Here is a 21,324-nt window from a genome sequence, read left to right as displayed (position 1 = left end):
CTCCATGGGCGCTATCGACACTCATCAAATCTGCGACCTAAAGCTGCCTTGAACGATGATTTTTGCGGACTTCAATTTTGGGCGAGTCGACTTCGTCCGCGAAGGTTGGGGAAAATCTTGGGTCTGTTGGTCACATTTTCATTTGAGACACACCAAAATACACGCGAGCACGTGTGAATCACCACGCGGCAGTAGGTCAAGACATATTGGATAAAAATAAACGAAACCTTAAACAAAATTTTATTAGCTAGTACCTTTATGAATAAATATCAATATTTATGGCAAACCTGATCCCTATTTTAAGAATTCAATTACAACGTAGCACAAAAGGTGACGTTATTTCCCACTTCGAACTAATAACGTTATGTATATTCAGCTGGCCATTTGGCTATAGGAACACGTGTTTTCCTCAAACTTGTCATCTCGTATTTCCTCAGTTTGAAGCAACATCATTTATATTTCTGGTTGTCGTGTTTTAGAAGTTTTCACAACGTTTCAACGAATTTTCTGCAATTTCGCGAGACCGCCATTAAATACCCCTTATTACCCTGGACTACGTGTTAATCAAGATAAACAGAAATTTCAGTTTCAAGCCTCAAAATAGACTATTTTCCCGAAAGGCCGAAGTTCAGTTTTCAATTAAGTTTAAAATTACTTAATACCCAAGTGAGGAGTGTTTTTCTTTGGATCTTCGTGCTTTGGAGAAATTTTGCTTTTTCCTTTATTACCGCAATCTATATGTATACACCAGCCGAGCGATATTGATGGATTAAATTGAAGTTTCACAGTAAAGGGACGACGATAAGTCGAGCTCTAAAAGCAAGAAGCATGTGCCTGACGAAAATATCGTGAATATTACAAGTAAACAAAGATTTGGCAGTTACTCAGACCTTTTGTAATTTATGACCAGGTTGTGCCAGAGAAGTCAAGTTGTAAAAGAAAATTGGGGAATGGGCATTGAAGAATCTTAATTAGAGAAATGGTGAACATGTCTCTTCTCCCCTTGGAGTTATGCTAACACAATCCCAGTAGGGATCTAAGCCGAAAACCCCAAGTATTTTACTGGGTGAACGTACCGGAATAACCACGCCTGTACCCAGTATAAGGCCAGATGAGTTGGGAGGAGCGTTGCAACAGAAGTTACAAGTAAGTCGAACCCCAATATTGAATTCCGTTTATTACCAGTAAGAGTCACATGTAAATCAACCATCTATACGGGGTGACCCATTACCATAGAGATAGCTCAGAGGGCGATAGTACTCTGCGAAATAACAAAAAAATGCTAATAGGCCCAAAGTCAAAAACGCACCATTTTCGACATGCAAGGTGGCAGAGTTTCACTTTTTTTCTCGTTATTTGCAAGAAATTTTTAACAGTTTTTATAATTTTATTTTCGTTTACGTTTATTTTCATTTTAAGAAATTTAGTGAAATGCTACGATTTGCTTCAGATACTTAATAACTGAGCCGCATGATTATTTTTTCCACAGTTTCTTTCCATTATTAATTTGCGGGGACAAATATTTACGCAAACTCTACAAAAAGGGTGAAGGATACGAAAATACTGTAAGCGATCAGAAAGCTAAAGAATCGCAGGAGTGTTAATTTGGTATCAGAATTTTGATATAACGCAGAGCATAAAATAGATTATCCAAAAAAAACCTTACACGCTGCACAGGGTGTTCACTAATTGCTTTGTTTTCGTGATACAGGGTGTCAAAGTTTTAATTTTTTTCGGTTTTTCTTAAATATTTCGGATGTGAAAGCAACATCTCGATGAAATTCAGTATTCAGGGGTTTTCCGAGACGAGAAAATTGAATATGATATCGGTTTTACCACAATATGTAAGGGGAACCACTTGTAGTAATGTTCTTATGTTAAATTTGCCCAAATGTTTTTAGAATCCTGTATTTGCACTTCTAATTACCTCTTGTTTTCTCGTCAATTCTAAACAAAAAAGGTATACTTATTCGAAAACTCTCATAGCAATGATCTTCGAGTTATCCACGATTGAAAAAAAATTGTTTGCACATCGTTTCATCAAAACATCAATTTATTAATAAACATTTAATAATAGCCCCCTACATATGCGGTAAAACCGATATCATATTTGGATTTCTCGTCTCGAAAAACCCCTAAACGAGATATTGCCCTTATGTCCGAAAATATTCATGAGGAACCAAAAAAAAAAACAAAACATTGACACCCTGTATCACGGAAACGAATCGAGATAATACGTACGTTTATTAGGACTTTTTTAAATAAAATATGACGAGGAATCACCCCCTTAAAATTAATGCCACCATTTAGTAGATATCCTGTATATGGCTACTGACGATTTTGGCATTTTGCTCTACAGAGTCTTAAAGAAAATAAGGCTACGAAATGTCAAAAATTTAACTGAAGGTGCACGTAAGAAAACGGCTAAATATAAGAAAAAATGTGAAACTACCATCGAAAATAGTGCGTTCTTGACCATAGGTCTATCAACAGTTTTTTTGTTATTTTTGAGACCACTATCGCCCCCTGAAATATGTCCGCGATGACATGTTACACCCTGTATAGAATTCTGCTGATAGCCTTGCAGAACTTACACGTGAATGAACCACCAAGATAGAATTCTGTTACTTGCCAGTGGACATTTTTATTTTCGTCACAGCCGAACCTAGTTGCTAAGCGTTTTAGCTTAGTAAAGTCACATACCAAACCAACCCTACCTCCACTTATTGCCTTTTCGACACCGAAACGACTTGAACGGAAACTTTGTACACCCAAATGAGCACTTAAACCAATTTTTCCGGATTAATTCAATATTTAGAATTTTTGCTCCCAATAACCATAACACGATGCAATAATTATCCCTCGTAATTTACATCCCTGGCATGATTCGTAATCTGAAAAGTCATTAAAATGAAAAATTAAAAGGTAATTATGATAAAAAGCCAGATAAAAAGTTATAATAAGAATAAAACGGTTCCCTGGATAATAATTGACCAAGCACAGTTTGGGTATGTATATTATACAAGAAAACTCATGCAGAAATCGATCCAAACGTCGAGGATATAGTCAGGCAATATTTCCTAACCACAACAAGTGTTCCGAAATATGCTTGAAAAGGTCAATGTTACGGAAAGGCTTTTTATAAGTCCCAGTGAAGAAGGTCGGCAGGTGGTGGGTGACCTTGCATAGCAGAAATTCCTTTGCAAATGCTCATTTACAACAATATTATTTTCGCTCTTACAGTACAAAGTTTCTCTAAAAATGAGTTTTCGTAGCTGCCCATAGGATTTTGAATGAAAGCCAATTTCATTTCTTAACAGTTTGATGCGATAGTGACGATCTAAATTTACATAGATCTTTAATGCCACAGGAATGTTGTTACCTGTCGGAAAGGGTATTTTTCAGTGTTTTATCCAAATTTCTCCTTCATTAAGCCAGATCATTTTCAGGGAGATATGAGAGTCCTCTAAATCACTCTTCGGGCGCGGCATTGCTCACGTGCGCTAATCGTTTTATTTTTATTGGAATGAGAAAAGCTGCCAGGTTTTCTGCATTAACAATTAACGATCGTTTCATCCAAAGGTTTAATATAATATATATTTAGTACATTGAATTTCCTTGCCAATAGATCTTGTATACACGATTTTGAATGACATGCAAACAACATATAAATCTACCCGTTGCACCTTTTATCGTGGAAATTTAGAAATTTCAACTGATTCAGCTCTAAAATATTTCTATGGGCTCCTTGCGACGCACATGTCTCCATGATACAGCGCATTGAAGTCTCAGTCATTTTTCCCAATAAATACCGCGATACCCAGATGGGGCTCAAAGCAATAGGCGGAGAGTAAGTAAGTAGTTGACCCCCCTAGACGATGCAACAGCAAAACTTCTGGTTTTATTTTGGTTCGGGTTAGTTTTTTTCACTTTCTATTTATCTTTTTTCTACTTCTTTGGCTGCTAATTATTATTATTCAATTAATATTTTCTCAATTCGTCGTTTGGTCCGCTCTCGGTGTTTCGGCTCGGTTCGGGGCGCCATCTTACAGAACTGCCAGGTCTCGATCTGCCACCTGTTCAATTCTCATAACTGGTTGTTCAAGACGTTTCTCGTTCCTCTTCGAAAACCCACTAAAAAAATGTTTCAAAAAATATTGAACTTGACCCACAGATGAAAAGTTTCTGAAGCATTGAGGTCGTTATAAAACTTGAACGGGCAGAAGTTCATGCCCTAGAGGTTCTAATCCGCAATAAATTCGGGAATGTTAGCTAGCAGCAGAAAATCCATAAATTAGTCATGGAACTAGCAATAAAAGAGTTTCTGCAACTAAAACCCAAACAGTAGTTAATTACTAGGAAGTATAAGAACAAAAGGTCGAATTTCAAGGAACAGCGGCGGTTGCGATATAAATTTCCAACGGGGACAATAGCTGAATGGAATAGATTTTGCTTGAGGTTCCAAACAAACGATCCTCTAAGGGGCGAATAAAATTCGCTTCCTATTTGCTTATTTTAGCCTGTTTAATTCAGTTTGTATAGGCATCTTTGCAGTTATCTTGCATATGGATTGCCTGTTTAAAATGAAAAGTTTCGCAACGTGATGTAAATGTGATGGATCGGTTTATTTCTGGTTAACGAGCCCCTTGAAGTTGTTTTGAAAAATGCAACTTTTCAATAAGTTTTCGATAAACTTATGGTTAACATTTCTCGTAAACGGCAATGGAACGTACATCTGTCTCGCGCCGAGATCCTTTTTATGTGACAACTTTTTGTCACACTTTACACCATATCAAAAAACTTTCTTTTTCGTTTTCCCATTTTCTTTGGACGAAGCGAAGTCTTCCTGAAACACCTGGCGGGGGCGATGGGGAAACGGGGGATTCGCCCCCATTACGATGCCTTTTGGTCACGTTCAAGTTTTTGCATTGGTCGCTTGATTGATCGATTCAAATTTCCCTAAATTAATCGACGGAAAACGGCTAATTCGTATTCTAAACACATCCACTGATATCTGACACTCCCAAAAATTTCTAAAAATAATCCCTCATAATCCTTGGCATTATACAATTGTAACAAAAATGCCTCTGCAATTTATTCAACTTTGCATTCATGTTGTGTGAACTTCCAAACGACTGATGTCCTCAATAAATCTCCGGAAAAGCTTCAAATTCGGCGTAAGCGAATCCGAACTAACCAACGTCCCGGGCATGTGCCATTATCAAAAGTACTCCAAAACAGCAAAAAAATTTTCACATAATTTTTAATATTTGCACCAAACTACAACCCCAAATCGTCAGAAATTAACCAGAAAAAAATGTCATTTCCAAGCGATTGTTTGCGAAAACAGGATTTTTGCATGGAGTCGCACGTTGACCAGTGCGTGCATCAGATCTATCTATATTGGATATTTGCTGGTCGGGAGCTACGAAAGGCCTGATTTAATTCACCTCAACATGCGGTACAACATTATGATCACGAAAAAAACTAAATTCAGAAATTGCGAATATCCAAAACGGCATCAGAAATGCTTGATGATGCTTGCTAGAAATCGAAATGTCAGATTTCAAATGCGACCAAGTTTCGGGAGGGGGAAAGTTGCACTGATCACATATCGATGGTTTGAATTTTCGTGCTAAATAAGCTGAGGAACAAAACGAAAGAGTTCTTCGAAAATAAAGTTTTTTTCTAATAATTTCGAAAGTCGTGGGGATTTTTAAAATTTTGAAAAGGCATGTTCTGGATCCTCAAACAGCGCAACTTTGCCCCAACTTAATCGCCCTCGCGTCTCCCAAGATCCTCTAGGTTGAGCCCCAGAAACGGACGTCGTGTAGACCATTTTATCGACAGATTTCTACATTTTAGTCGGAGCTTTTTACTTTAATTATACAAATTTGTTTTTAATTTTAATTATGTTATTATATTATATTTGTATTTACTTAAACCGACGACGTTATGGTGTCTTGGTGAAATTGGATGTGTGAGAAAGGCGGTGAATCATATCGATGACCTCCGAATATCGCCTTCACCATGTCGCATGGCTATTAATAAAATAATCTGGTATGCATGCTAGAAAATCATAAATTAATGAAAATGTTAGAAACACAATTACTGTGTGTACACCCGAATGCAAATGGTAATATAGGAAAGATTTTTCGGAAATAGCATCTTGACAGTGGCTCGGTTGGCAATTTTCCATGGCGTGCTCGCGTCGAATCTAAATAACTTGGTGGCGTCATCACGGTCATAAATACAATGACATCACACTGAATATCTTGTTATTTTCAATTCAGCTTTTTGGCGGTCAACGACGCGGTCTTGTCCGCCACTTCGAAGCAACTGTCCATTTGTTCCTTCTTAGTGTTAGTTTTTGACTCGCGACCAGTTCGACACTGCTCTGGAGATTCCTGATTACCACTATTGATTGTGCGTATACAGGGTGGCCTTCTTAAAATAGGTCACCTGAAATATCTCGAATTGAATTTTTTTTCTTTGGAAAACCCCGAGACACGTCGATTTTACTTTTGAAGGGGGACATTTTCAGATCCTAAGTTCGTAGGTGGAGAGTCATCCTCTTAAACGGGATGGCAACCTCTTTAAGAATCTTAAGTGGCACATCAGATGAAAGGTATTTGAATTCTCTTTATACAGACATTTTTCTGCTTCGCCTTTAAACACTGTAAAAAAACCGTTTTAAGACGTCGGTGAAATAATCGAAAACAATAAATTTTTAAATAATGTCTGATCTAATTAAATGTTCAAATTGCGACGCATTTACTTCTATGCAATGATAAATGCTTTATTCAACCAACATTTTCTAGTAACTCGGCAGTTATTTCACCACGTGCTATCACTATTCGATGGCGACGATCTTCCAAAGAGATAGATTTCGTTTTATAAGTACCAGCATTTAAATGACCCCATAAGAAAAAGTCCCGTGGTGTTAAATCGAGCGATTTTGGGGGCCATTCAGTGAAATCTCTTCTACCAGTACAGCGTTCGGGAAAATGTTGATCCAAAAAGTTATGTACAGGAAGTGCATAGTGTGGCTCACTGCCATCCTGTGGAAAAACACATCATTCTCTGGGATCAGATCGTCGTTTCCAAGGATATCAACAATATGGGGGTACATGAGATTTTGAAGCGAATTGAGGTGAGATTCGCCGATCAGATAGAAAAAAGGTCCAACAACAGGATTTCCCAAAATCTCAGCCCGTACATTAAATTTTCCTGGATACTACGATAATTTCAGAACTCACATCATTCCAACATCTGCTATGATGTCTGTTGACGAAACCATTCAGAAAAAACGTGTATTCGCCAGAAGAGCATGTAGAATATAAAATTTGGGATTAATCAAAATGTTTTCACTCATCACCTCACAAAGTTGCATACGGCGATCTGGATCATCTCCATTGAGCTCATGAATGAGATGCATCTTATAGAGATTGAAATTGTGCTTTTTCAAGATCCTCTGGTTACCACTACGTGGAATACCTGAAGTTGCTTCAGATTCTCGGGTGTTTGAAAGAAACTTTTTTTTTCTTTATATGATCCAGTTTAACATGTCTCAAAGATACAATCTGTACAGCTTTGTTAGTAACGATGTCTCGTCTTTTATGTTTTTTTTCGTTAACAACGCATCCAGTCTCCATGAATTCAGGTATTATACTCGTCACCTATGGATGACTCAGATTCTGGCCGGGATACTTTCCATTAAATATTCTTGCAGTTTCTCTGACTGATTGTTTTTCAAATAGATCATGACAATTCCAATTTTTTCTGCAGTGATTCAAACCATGATTCTTCGAATTCGTCGGATGGATCGACAACTTTCCCGGTATAATTCTGATCAATGTAAAATCGGAATCAAACTACCCGTTCAATGCTGACAAAACCCTTCTCCTTATCTTAAGAATTCGAAGATAAACATAATTTTTTTTTGTAATATTAGGAAGTTTATTATTATTAGTTTAGGTAATTTTTTTCGATTTATTTCACCAATGTTCTAAAACAGTTTTTTTACAATATGTAAAGACAGAACAAACAAATTTCAACATACCTGCAAAAAGAATTGAATTATCTTCGATTTAATGTGCCACTTGACCCCCCAGTGCCATTTAAGATTCTTGAAGGAGTTGCCACCCCGTTTAGGGGTTTGACTCTACACCTACGAATTTATGATCTAAAAATGTCCCCCTTAAAATTGAAATCAATGTGTCTCGGGATTTTCCGAAGAAAAAAATTCCATTTGAGATATTTCAAGTGGCCTATTTTAAGTAAGCCACCCTGTATGTATTAACCATGAGAGTAAGCTTCAACGTGTGTGTTCCACGATTACATCGACGGACCAACTTAGATTTACGCATTCACCCATAGTCATTTTGGTAATGATATGAACCAGGGCGCGCATTGGCCGAGGGGTAGTAAAAAATGCGGTTATTTCTTCACAAGTTGTAGAATAATTTGAATAAGTCTGCAATTCTCGAAGTTGCTTCTACGTGTATGGGAGTCTGTAGGGTAAAAGGGGTACTTTTACAAGATCCTCATTCTTGTTCGTTAGGTTTTACCGTTTTCTAGAAAAGTGGAAAGAAGTGTCTTCGGAACGAGTTGGTTCAGGTGAATGCCCCAGCGAAACGGTTTATTTTTCACTTTAAGCAGATACATGTTCGCTGGAACTCATTTGACTCTGGCTAGCCTTGCCCCCCCTTCTTGAAGTAATGTTGAATGGCGATTCTGGCGGGGATAAAAGGTGAAGAGGGGAGTTTTTTTAACGGGTAGGCGTCCTTCAAAGATGAATCCCTCATGACCCGGTCCAACCCGACCATCAGTCCGGGTGTCTATGGTTTTCCCTCCTTTAAAAAAAAAAACCTGACTTACCTGTTTACGGGGAAGGGCATGCATCGGTGAATCCCACACTAGCACCCCACCGAGTGACCATGAGCTCGGAAGGTTAGTAATACTTTAGAAACCTCGTAAAAAAAAATTCTGGTTAATTCGGGTTACTTCAGGGTAGTTGAAAAAATGGAAAATGTAAAGGTCAAACATTCAGTCCATTCCATATGCTCTATCCTTAGGGACCGCCCCAGGAGTGAGGGTGAGGAGGACCAGGAGCGTTTTTGGCGCTTAAGCTTCTTGTGGTCCTCCCCATGGTTGACCCTGTCACCTTCGGCGTTGCGGGGGCGGGGTGAGGGGGCGCGAAGGTGGATCTCCCGTTGCTGAACGAACCGACTGGTCGTCGGATCGGGAGTCTGTAATATTTTTGCAAAAAGAAACTTCAGGTTAATTTAGGTTAGTTCAGGTAAGTTCAAGTTATTTGGTGAAATTAAAAGAAAGTTTATTTAGAAAATTTCTTTGTAATATATCGCGAGATCTTACGGTTGAACACATTAGAGAATTAACACGGAGCAGTCCTTCTATCAGTACAATGTCAATATCTACTCAATATAGGTAGTTTAAGCTTACCTTAAGTGCCTGCGGAAATAGTCGATGTCGCAAAAAGCATACGGTAGCGTGTATGTGGAAACGGGTTTATTGTGTGCTCTAAATTTTGAACTATGCACTTCGGTATGTCGCCGGCATAGATAAGGAAACACGCAAAACTTTCGGAATTAAGTTTAAAGGTCGTCGGGTTATGGGAAATGGTAAATAAAATCAGAGGGCAAAGTTTTGCAATTTAATTTGAAAGTTTAGCCGAGCCCAATAAACTCCTCTTTCTAAGATCGTTCTCAGCTATCGGTTTAATGTTAATTTTTATTGAATTATCTTATTGGATTTTCATAATAACTGAATTTTCACACATCTTAACCGATTCGCAAAATCCGTAGGAAGGTTCGTACTCTCATTTCCAGGTAGATAAAGTGCCGTTTTCTTCCCCCGAAAAAAAATATTTATCTCTTTAAAAATTTTGATACTGTTTCAGAGGGGCAAATTGCGAATTCTACAGTATCGGAAAATTCCTCAGCAAGGAGACGGCAATTATTAAGTTCTGTGCATACAACAAGATCCTCATCATTGCATGGGAAATATTCATTTGCACATCAATGGAAGAAAACTCGGCTTTTACTTCCACGAATAGTTCGAGAGTAGAAACAAAGCGGAGGGCATGAACATTTGAGGAAATAAGAGGCGCTTTCCTCCAAAGAAGTGCACATAATTATTATAAAAAGAAGCAAGCGGATGCTATTTGAATTAATGGAATGCAACCAGTAAAAGCAAAGACCAGCGGGAGTAAAAGTAGCACTTTGTTCCTTTGTTGTCCAAAGAAAACGAATAAAGAAAAGGGTACTTTCATCACCAGACGGGAAAAGTGTAGTTTCCCGCCCTCAAATGAGGGAAAAAGTTCTGTCCCCACTGAAAGTCGTAGAAAAACTACCTTGTACTGTCGTGCTTAAAGAGCACTTTCCTATATACAGGGTGTTTCCTAACTACGTGTAAAAAATTTAAAGGCGTAATTCTAGACTGATTTTGAGTCAAAAATGTCTAATAAACAGATGTCCGCAAATGCCTTGTTTCCAAGATACAGGGTGTTGAAATGTGACAAGAAAAAGAGATTTTATTTCCAAAATGACTCAATTTGGGTGTTTGAATTTTAGAAAAGACAATTACCATCAGCAAGGCCGTAAACAAAAACCATATTGGCCATTTCTTGATTAGTGTAATTAGGCATTTCAAAAATTTTCAAAATGAGGTATAATCTGATTTTTGGGACACAGAACTAAATTCTTTCACTTTAGAGACTGAAACACCAAAATAACACTGACTATCTTGTTTATAGTAGTGGAAGTAGCAAAAAAAACTAACAATAAACAAGTTAGTAAATACCACCAAACCTTTAGAAACCTTTAAAACCTATTTCAACGTCTTTCAGTCAACACCCTGTATCTTGGAAACAAGGCATTTGCGGACATATGTTTATTAGACATTTTTGACTCAAAATCAGTCGAGGATTACGCCTTTAAATTTTTTACACGTAGTTAGGAAACACCCTGTATATTTACTTGAGGAGCATTTTGTAGGTATAATTTTTGCCTTGTTTTCTTAGTTCTTTATTTTTACCTTTATATGTTCTCAGCCCTTTATTGATATATAAATGAAAAAACATTAATGAAAAATAAAAATGTCTTTTTATTGTCCTTCTCTTCCCGATTCCCGAAGACTTTTCTGCAGTGGCGAGGAAAATAACTATTTACGTAGTGTGCCTCTCCACACACAAAATCGGTTTTGAAAGTTTCACTTTCCAGCTCTAGCGTTAATACGAGGCTAATTATTCTCACAACGAGGACGTAAAGTGGTGCTTTCTCGAACGATGGAGCGAAATTCGGACGAGCACCATCAGATAAGGGTGTTTTGGACAAAGAGGAAAAACAAAAACAAATATTTGTTTGTTTGATTCGGATAATCTACGATTAAGATATTTGCACTTTAATCTAGGATTCTCCGTATTTTCGCTAGCACAAAAACCCGTAGCGATGTTCAGAATTTGCTCCGTCTCTTTCACTGTTTCTATAGACAAACTTATTATGGAAACTATTTATTTACTTATTATAGCACAATGCGTGCTGGTTATATTTATACTCCAGTCAATACGTCCTTGTCCTTCACCGGAATATGTCTTTGGAAGTAACACTAAATATTGAAGATTTCAGCACAAGACCAAAAAACCGTGAATCTTTGATCACCAGGTACAATTGCCTGCTAAATTAGGGACTATTTCTTTCTATGAGGTTCTTAGTTTCAAAGTAAGACATTTACGAGGAGAAAAAAGGAATAATAAAGTTGTATCTTATATTTGCTCACGAATGTAGTTATTATGTGGAATCCCCAAAAGGATTTCAGCATGGCAAATACACTCGTTATGCCTCCAGTCGGGAAATACATGCAAGTGAATAATTAAATTAAATTAAATTTTAAGAACTTAATATAATTAAACTAAATAAAAAAAAAAGTTAATTAAATTTTTTAAAACTTAAAAAAAATTGAATATGTAATGCAGTAAATCTACGTTTGTACGCTTTCTCTCTTTTTCTCTAAAGTAATTTAAAATATGCATAGAAATTTGTAAAAACTCGAACAGCTTAGTGTGGTTGAACATAAATTTAGAAAAAGTTAGCTGCAAGTCTGCAAAAGAATTAAAGCATTCAAGAATAAATGAAAAGGGAATGTTGGACAACGCGGTGACATGTTTTTGTGCCTATTGGCTTCCTCAGGCATTTATGGTTGAACACACACCAGGCTGCACGTGGTCAAAGAGATGCGCAGGTACGACTATACCCTGGACGGTATTTAAGGGAAACAGCGGGAATCGCGTGCATTGGGCATTGGGCAAGAAAGACTTACAGTTTCCCAAAAACATAGCGACATGCTTATGCTTCGCGAGAACACAGCTGGAAAGTGAATGTTGCGAAAGTTTTTATTGACTTTTGGTAAACAGATAAATGTAGGTGGAACATTGAAAATAATTTATGGTTGCAGATAAAAATGGTGTTACGACAAAGCCTGAGGAACCCGGTAGGAATGCGAAACCTAGCGTGTAGCAGCAGCAACAGGGAACCATGGTTACAGCACGGCTAGCCTGGGGCATTTGTCCCCATCGATGATGGGCGACCGCGACGGCGGAAGCGGCGAAGGGGAGGGGGGGCCCGCCGCCATCGCCGCCGTGCGTTGGGATGAGCCGGCGGCGGCCCCCCTTCCCGGATCCCCACCATTGGACTGGACCGGAGAACCGGTCACACAACCCTCCTTCGACCCGCCACCATTGCCTTTGCACCTGCAACGGCAGTATTCCAAAAGCATGACTTCTTTACCGCCGGAACCTTTTATGATCATGCGCTCAAAGGTGCGTACCATTTCAGTCCACTTTCGCGCCACCCGACATGTAATTAATCACTCTTCTAGGCGCTCAACAGGCGAGTAGTACTGAATGTAGGCGGAGTTAAACACGAGGTGCTTTGGCGCACGCTCGACCGTCTACCGCACACTCGGCTGGGGCGTCTGCGCGATTGCAACACTCACGAGACGTTGAGCGAGTTATGTGACGATTACTCGCTTATCGACAACGAATATTTTTTCGATCGACATCCCAAGTCCTTCTCGTCCATCTTGAATTTCTATCGCACTGGCAAGTTGCATCTGGTTGATGAGATGTGCGTATTGGCCTTTAGTGACGATTTGGAGTATTGGGGGGTAAGCGATTTGCCTCTTGTAAGTAGAAAAATTCTGAACGTTTCAGCAGAGGCGACTGTACTCCCGTATTGAAAAGTGCTCTAGTGGTATTCGCGGATACAAAATATCAGATCAGATCGTTACCGGTTTCGTGCGTGTTGGCACTCATCAGACGACCGTAGGTAAATTGCCTCGTATAAGGCGCTGTTGGGAGGAGGGCCCGTGCTGGCATTGGACTGGATTGTTCTTTCCTTTAGGTTCTTGGGGGAATGTTTGAAATGAAAGATATTTGATGAATTTTTCTGCTAAAAAGTTTTTACTCTTTGGGATGTTAAGGTAGTTTCCATTTTGTCGAGCACATGAAATTTCAATATAGTCAGCGCGATCTAGTTCGACTAGGTGTTAAAGGAATAATATAAGGAGTCTTCCTGTGTTCACATCTAATGGAAGCCTCAGCTAGATTCGCTCACGATAGTGGGCTATAAAACAATTATTTCTTGGAAGACCTTTAACAATCCATCCAGCTATCCATTATTGTTGGCAGGCAAACAACGACCCATTGATTAACTTATATCCCAGTTTCTCGGCAAGGAAACGATTTTCTATAGTGCAAGTCTCTTAATTTGAACCGGCGCTCTTATGTCTATAGACGGGCCGTACATTAGGAAAACATTCAATGGAGCAGTTGGAAAGTGTGTGTATATTAAGCAGTCATTAATCTTCATCACACGCCATGCACACATTAATAAGTGCGAAATTTCGGACAAATATTGCATTGTTTGCAGAGCGGTTCCAGAAAGATTTCATTATTCAGGTTTTTATCATGCCACGGGATGATAAGCGCGCCATCCACCTTTTTGTCAACAAAATTATGACAAGAGAGATTACCGGTAATCGTTACTAGATTTGTTATGCTTCAGAAATTATTGTCGTATCTCTCAAACATGTGTCAATCACCGCCGAAATTAAATCTTTTGATTTCAGATCGACGAGCTTTACCTGGAGTCTTGTTGTCAGCACAAATATCATCAAAGGAAAGAGCACGTCCATGAAGAAATGCGGAAAGAGGCCGAATCACTCAGGCAGCGGGACGAAGAAGAATTCGGTAAGTCATTGCCCTTCTGTTTAGCAGCAAATTTATTTTATATTAAACAGTAGAAAATTAATTGAAAAGTGAAAAATACGCACTCCTGGACAAATTTAAAGGATCACTTTGATATGTTCAGTTTTTCCCTCTGTGATATCGGAAATCAAAAAAGGTAAATTGTTGTTTGCAACATGATTTGAAGAAATTATAAATAATTATTGAACATAATTTTCACTCTTTAAAATGAAATAAAAAAGGATATTTTAACACGAAAACTTACCGCTGTTTATTTGCATTTCGAAAAATGCAAATTATTTGTTAAAAAATATGAAATTGCCTCTCCCAGTATCTGGGTATTATGACAGTTCTTACAAACATTCTATTACTGTGTCATGGTTTAGAGAAGACAGTTAGGTGATGAAAAAGCAATTAGAGAGCAATTAAATAGCTCTGACGGAAAAGGGGTTAAGCCAAAGGAAAATTTCAAATAGACTGATAGTTATTCCCGCAGGAAAGGAAAAGGCGCCCGAGGACAACTTCTGCAAGAAAGGACCGTTTTTGCAGTTACATGCTGTTCGGAATCGAAACGGAACTGGTTTTAATTTCAATTTTCTTCTATAAAACTTCACAAACGTTCAAGTTTCTGAGCGGACAGTAAGAAATCAATTAACATCTCACCCCCTAGCTCTTGGACCGCTGCTCACCAGAGAACACCGTGTGAGAGATTAAGTTTTGCTCGAGAACATCTAAATGGGACTAACGCTGATTAGTCGCGTGCATTATTCTCGGATGAATCCAGATATCCCTAAAATCTCCAGATGAACGGGACAGGGTGCAGAAGAGGCCAGGCGAACAGTTTGTACCCCTGCAATTTTTCACCAAGATTAAATTTTGGTGGAAGTTCCGTGATGGTTTGGAGTGCGATCAATCTGAATGCCTCTAGCGGTGATCGCTCATGGTTCTTTAACTGCTACAAGGTGAACAGGCTTTGAAAAAAAAAGAGGGCAATTTAAAGAGTTCATAGTATAAACAAAACAGTCTACGTAAACATAGACCGGCAAAGTAACGATTTCGGAGATATGGAAAGTTATTCTTTTTTTTTAAATTATTATATGAAGTCGTTTATTACGTATTTATTATATACAAACAAAAGAAGCTTCTGACGCAAACAAAAAATTTAGTTTCATAAGATATGAAAAGTGCCCTCTTTCCATTTCCAATTAGGCACGAGGTCTTTGTCTGACGGATTTTCGAACTCTGTCTAAAGCTCTCGCATTGGCTCGGGTTTGTTGGAATTTTTTATTAATTCGTAGCTGAATTCTTCGAGGCTATTTACAGGAGTATCATAGACTAATATTCTCAAAACTCCTCAAAAATAAGAAATCTAGTGAATTTAAATCGGGCGATCTTGCAGGCCATAACAAAATTCCGCCCTTTCTTACTCATTTACATGGAAAAATTTGGTGTAAACGCTCTCTAACGGCAATCGGAAATGAGGAGGAGCATCGTCATGCTAAAATCACATTTGTTGCCTTTGATCTAGAGGAATGTCGTCTAAAAATCACCCATTGTGCTGTGCAGAAAGTTGACATGAGCAGTGCCTGTTAATCGATTTACTAAAACAACAGGACATAAAAACATGTCGCTTACAATGTTCATCCAAATTTTTAATGAAAAACGTATATGATGTCCAGAGTCTATTAGAGCATGTGGATTTTTGTCGGCCCAAACGTGCGTATTGTGAAAATTAATAACTTCATTTCGTGTGAACCCGGCTTCATCAGCATAAAGAATATTGACAAGAAACGGGGAGTTTTCAACATCATTGCTGAAAATTCAGCGATGAAAAACCAAAAGTGCCTGATGATCGAATGGATTTCAGGCTTGAATCGTTGTAGATGGTACGGAGAATTTTCCAAATAAAAGAACTGCTAATTCCTACTGCGGGCGATATTCTTTGAACACTCTTTTGATGCCTTTTGCTTCATTTGAGGCTCTCAGTTTTTATTTATCAACGACTCTGCACGACATCATGTCGCTGGAGTAGTTCAGGAGTATCTGCATGAAGTTGAAATTGAAATTATGGCAAAAAGTCCTAACATGAACTGGACAGAAAATAGGTATAGGACACGCTTGGAAGACTCGGAAGAGTACCGCAAAGGGAAACTATTGAGGAATTGTAAAATTATTTTTTGAAGAGTGAAAAACCGTTCTTCAAAAAGAAATGAGAAATTCATTAAGAGAAACGCGCCGGAGAATGGAAGCTGTCATAAATGCCATGAGAGGAAAGATCAGCTAGTAATCTTTAGATGAATCATCGAGTTTTGTTGCGAAAATGTGATTTTTGGCTTTCTCGCTTTATGTGCAATTCTTTGGTGGTTAATGAATATTTTCAATTTTTCCTGACAATCTACGAACGGTTCCGTCATAAGGGTCGCTTCGTAACATCACGAATCAAAAATAGTCGGAAATATTGAAGCGACCCTTTGATTTTGTCCAGTAAAGTATTTTATATTAAAAAAATTGAAATATTGCATATTAGCGACTGAATTAATCTGACCTGACCGCGATCGGGCCGCGACCCGACCATGCTACACCGTGACCTCACCGTGACTAAACCGCTATCTGACCGTGACTAGACCATGACCTAACCACGTCTAGGCCGTGACTCGGCCTATAATATAAATCGCCCTTTGCTAAGGACTTTTCCGATGTTCCCTCGGTATACGCACTTGTGGTGTGGACAAGGAACTTTTTCGGACACTCTGTATTGAGCCATTGTTTCAGGTTTATAACGGTTTAGGCAATGGTTAAGCATACGATCCGTGTAGATTTAATATTTTCTCGAAATTTCAGGTGAAGGTCAGTGTTCGCAATGGCAAAAGTGGCTATGGGACCTGCTGGAAAAACCCACCACCTCCATCGCAGCTAGGGTAAGATTTTTCAAATTTTCCTTGTTATTTTCTCTTAGCATGGCGCTATTAACAAGGAAGAACCCATATATGAGGCTATGTTCTGCTATTCAAATTAATCATAGCTTTAATAATACCACACCATAGAACGTAATGATTATACATATTTTGTAGATACTTGATTCTAGATTGATTCTAGATTTTGTAGATACTTGATTCTATAATAATCGCTTTGTAAATACATACGGTACTTTACAAAATCGCTTCTGTAAATTAACCGCCGAATAGCATCCAGAATAATTAAGACAACTCTGATTTATTCAAGTGAGTTTTAAGTGGCATTGAACCAGCTCCAGGTAACAAACAGGCCTTGTATGGATATCTTCTTTGTTGCAACTTTTTTGTGGAGTTTTAGGTGTATTTGCAAATGTTTTCTCCCAGTTATTATTGTATCTAAATGTAACTAATTAGGTAGGTAATTAAGTAATTTAACAGATTTACGTTGCTGTGACAGTGTATTTGAGGGTACGGTCGTCGCTTCAGGAGGTTCAGCTAGTCTCGTTTATGAGATTCTAAGACTTTCTCGCTCTGGATCTGTCCATCTCAGATGGGAAAAATTCAGTCAAAGTAGGATTGCCCATAAAACTTAATATTGCATCGAAATAAAGGGGTCAATATGCCGTTGCATTTGGAGGTGCTCCTTGTATTGTCCCTCGACGCATGGACGTGTGCTTCCTTGTCCCTTGTGTTTCCATAATGTATGCGAAAGCGCCGTTTTCCGCCAGATCTCCCGCTTGCTACGTATCAGGTATCGCAAGCAAATGGCTGACGATTAGAACTTTTTCGCCAGTTGCTTTTTTAACACGACATTTTCCATTATTCGTCGTAATAAAGAACTTAAAGTGACGTCCAGTTTGTCCGCAAATGACGTAAACTTTGAAATTTAAACTAGGACTCTCCGTATATTTTCCATTGATTCGATCTCGCATACAGTAGCAGTCAAAAGTAGAGGACAAACAAAATTTTTCAATTAAATCACGCACATGTCAAGTGATCTGTTTCCTATGCCGGTATGTTAGTTGTTGCAAAACACGCTATAAGAAGTAATAAACAAATGTTGGTAAAGTCAATTTATCATCAATAAAAAAATAAATCTTTGGAATTCGCCTGGTCGTTGATAGATGTGGTGAAAACAGTTGAATTTACTTTAAATTCTTAAGATATCGGAAAAATATTAACACAATTCGCATTCGGTTTGCAATCTACAACGTGCCTCGTGTCGTAAAAATTTCCATTGATTTAAAGGAGCGAATTGTTAAAGCTTTTAATGGGGGTAACAGCAAGAGTAAATTGCCCGTAGGTTAAACAAGACCCTATTTGGGTGTAATAAAGAAATTATATCAAAGAACTGGATTAATTAATGCCGGAAAAAAATTAACCCAAAACTAAAAACTAAACGACAAAAGAAGCTAAACAAAAGCGATAGGCGGAAGATAAAGATTATTAGTTTGAAAAATCCATTCGTGTCTTCTGAGAAAATTCGATCTGAGCTGGAAGTTTTTGGAGTTTCTGCGCCTTCAAAGACTGTAAGATGAATATCGGTCGAAGAAAAATTATTTGCATGTACAGCGGCAAAAAAACCACTTCTCAGTAAGAAAAATCGGAAAGCCCAAATGGAATTTGCTCTACTACATACTCATTAGCTCACACAGGATTGGGAACCAGTTTGCTGAAGCGATGATTTCAAGTTCAGTTTGTTTAATTCCGATGGCATTCAATACAATAGACGTCCCACCAGTCTGCGATTAAACCCTAAATACACCTGACCCATGGTAAAGTATGGGGGAGGATCGGTAACGATATGAGGACGTTTAAGCGGTTTTGGTATTGGCCTACTACATGGAATAAATGGAGTCATGGATAGATTCGCGCACAGAGATATAATTCACAATCTTATGTTGCCTTATGTTGAAGGCAATTTATCCTTAAGATTCCATTTTCAACACGACAACGACCCCAAACATTCTTTAGAGTTAGTTAAACGATTTATTGAAGAAGAAAAGGTGTCGATTTTGAAGTGGCCTTCCCGGTCGCCCGATCTGAATCCCATAGAAAACCTGTGGCAAATTGTTAATCAAGGATTGAGAGAAAAAAATTATTTAAATTGCGATGAAATGTTCACCGAAATACAAGAAAAGTGGCAAAACATTGATTCAGCAATATTAAACAAATTGATTGAATCGATGTCGCGTCGATGTCAGGCAGTTATTGAAAATAACGGGTATTTTACCAAATATTAGTGTCATGAGAGAGGTCCCAATTAATTTTTGAAATATTTTGAAGGAAGTTGTTATGTCTTTATTTTCATTTTTAAATCGTCTACTTTTGACCAGGTGAATTCCAAAAATTTATTTTTTTATTGACAATAAAGAAACCTTTTCAACGTTTGTTTATTATTTTTTTTAACGTGTTTTGCGACAACTAACATACTTGCATAAGAAATAGATCAATTAACATATACATGATTTAAATCAAAATTCTGTTTGTCTATCTACTTTTGCCCCCTACTGTAGATGTTCTTCCATATCTATTCAATTGTTACTTTTCCACGCAAGCGATTTTTATTTTTATTTTTTATTTAATTTGTACCACTTCCAGGGACCAATAAGGCCATGGGTGGTGTCAAACTTAAATTCGAAAATTGGTGCCAGTTATGGTCACTTCGGAAGTGGGATTGAGTTCCCTGTAGCAGTGAATAATGCAGTTTTAAATCGGGGACGTACCTTAAAAATTTCGTTTCAAAAACAAATTGCACAAAAGGTTATAGACGCGAGCCCCTTGGTTGGGACACCCGGTATATTATAGCTAAGACGAGTCACACGTGGGAAAGATATCAACATACATTTATTAAACTTATTTAACCAAATGAATCTATTTCTCTCCCTCTCTCGCACGCTGATTTATATGTCGGTCTCTCTTTGCCTAACTCATTACTTTCAGAAGTATTGAACAATTTTACATTTTTTTTTCAACGCAAATTAACGATTTTGATGAAGCTTAATCAAAAATATATGGGCATCTTTTGGACCTTCACATCCAGGGTGAACGTTCGGACCTAGATGACCGATGTCGCCTGTTCGGGTTTGGACGAGAGACAGTCTCAACCTAATTTGGACTATCCATAGCCAGAATTTTTTTTTTAATCTCCTCAAATACACTGAAAATATATGCGTAATGTTATTAAAGGATAATATTGTTGGCCATCCTAAACTGCATCGCAACTGGTAAGTTCTCCATGAGGTGTTTATGCAAATCTTCCATTAAGCCTCACTCAGACACGAAGAGGCACTTTATCTGCTTGGAGTAAGTCGAATAAAGTTGTTTCCTACTTCTGCTCTCCCAATTTATGAATCTCTGTACGAAGCGAGGAAAACTATTCACTTAATTTTACGGCCCATTCAAATCAAATAAAAATTTTAAAATCGATTAAAAATATTCCATATGCTAATCAATTTTAGTCAGGATCCACGATAATCATGGGGTTTCATACCCTGAGTTTGAGATATTATTAGGAAAGGAATTACGATTATTAGAAAATCTAAAAATATTTATGGTGGAAATTTCCAGATGGACAGCTCATTTATTATGGGTTATCTGCGAGTCAGTGGCCAACCGCTGCATTTCGCTTAACTTTGACTGAAATGCTTTTAAATTGGACTAACAAGTTTCGTGCAGCAAATCAAAACGTTCGTGTTGCTTTTCATAACGAATTGAAATTGGGGTGCAACATCAAAAGTTAATGCAAATAGAGCTTAGAGATATGTAAGAACAGTTTTGACAGTTGACAACGAAACGGTCAAAAACTATTTGAAAGATAAAACAAGATGACGTCAAACTTGTCACGTTTGATAGTATGACATATTTGACAGTATAAAACATTTGACAGCATGACACATTCTACTGGTGATAACGACTACCTAAAGTACAATTCCGATGTTAATTGGTTCATTAATTTAAAACTCCGAAGAAGCGAGTTGTCTAAGATTCTTGAGGGTTTTAACGAATGACCAACAAATGTTAATAGCCAAAAGTCCAGGCTGATAGACAAAAACGTCCCGATTGTTCGTGCCTGAGCAGGGCAAAGTTAACCTTAACTTCGTG

General features: G+C 38.0%; 1 protein-coding gene and 1 long non-coding RNA gene across 5 annotated transcripts in view; both read left to right on the top strand.

The window, feature by feature from the left end:
- Window positions 1-21,324, top strand: part of Shab (Shaker cognate b) — a 42,571-nt gene that overhangs the window by 6,075 nt on the left and 15,172 nt on the right. Inside the window, exons 2-6 of one of the 4 annotated variants that reach the window (XM_066286072.1) lie at window positions 911-1,146; window positions 12,475-12,838; window positions 12,898-13,185; window positions 14,149-14,269; window positions 17,108-17,184. In XM_066286072.1, coding sequence (XP_066142169.1) covers window positions 12,596-12,838; window positions 12,898-13,185; window positions 14,149-14,269; window positions 17,108-17,184 — 729 coding nt within the window. In that variant the 5' untranslated portion in view covers window positions 911-1,146; window positions 12,475-12,595. Of the gene's footprint in view, window positions 1-910; window positions 1,147-6,307; window positions 6,427-12,474; window positions 12,839-12,897; window positions 13,186-14,148; window positions 14,270-17,107; window positions 17,185-21,324 lie in introns of those variants that run through there. The other 3 variants (XM_066286073.1, XM_066286071.1, XM_066286075.1) reach the window with 3 other exon arrangements.
- Window positions 6,434-11,356, top strand: LOC136341296 (uncharacterized). The gene is made up of 3 exons (XR_010732485.1): window positions 6,434-8,952; window positions 9,012-9,301; window positions 9,923-11,356. It is a non-coding gene; the product is annotated as an uncharacterized lncRNA (long non-coding RNA).

This window comes from Euwallacea fornicatus, chromosome 9, assembly GCF_040115645.1.
Source record: "Euwallacea fornicatus isolate EFF26 chromosome 9, ASM4011564v1, whole genome shotgun sequence".
Lineage (NCBI taxonomy): Eukaryota > Metazoa > Arthropoda > Insecta > Coleoptera > Curculionidae > Euwallacea > Euwallacea fornicatus.
Note: the sequence above shows the minus strand (reverse complement) of the source record. Positions and strands in the feature narration are given on the sequence as shown.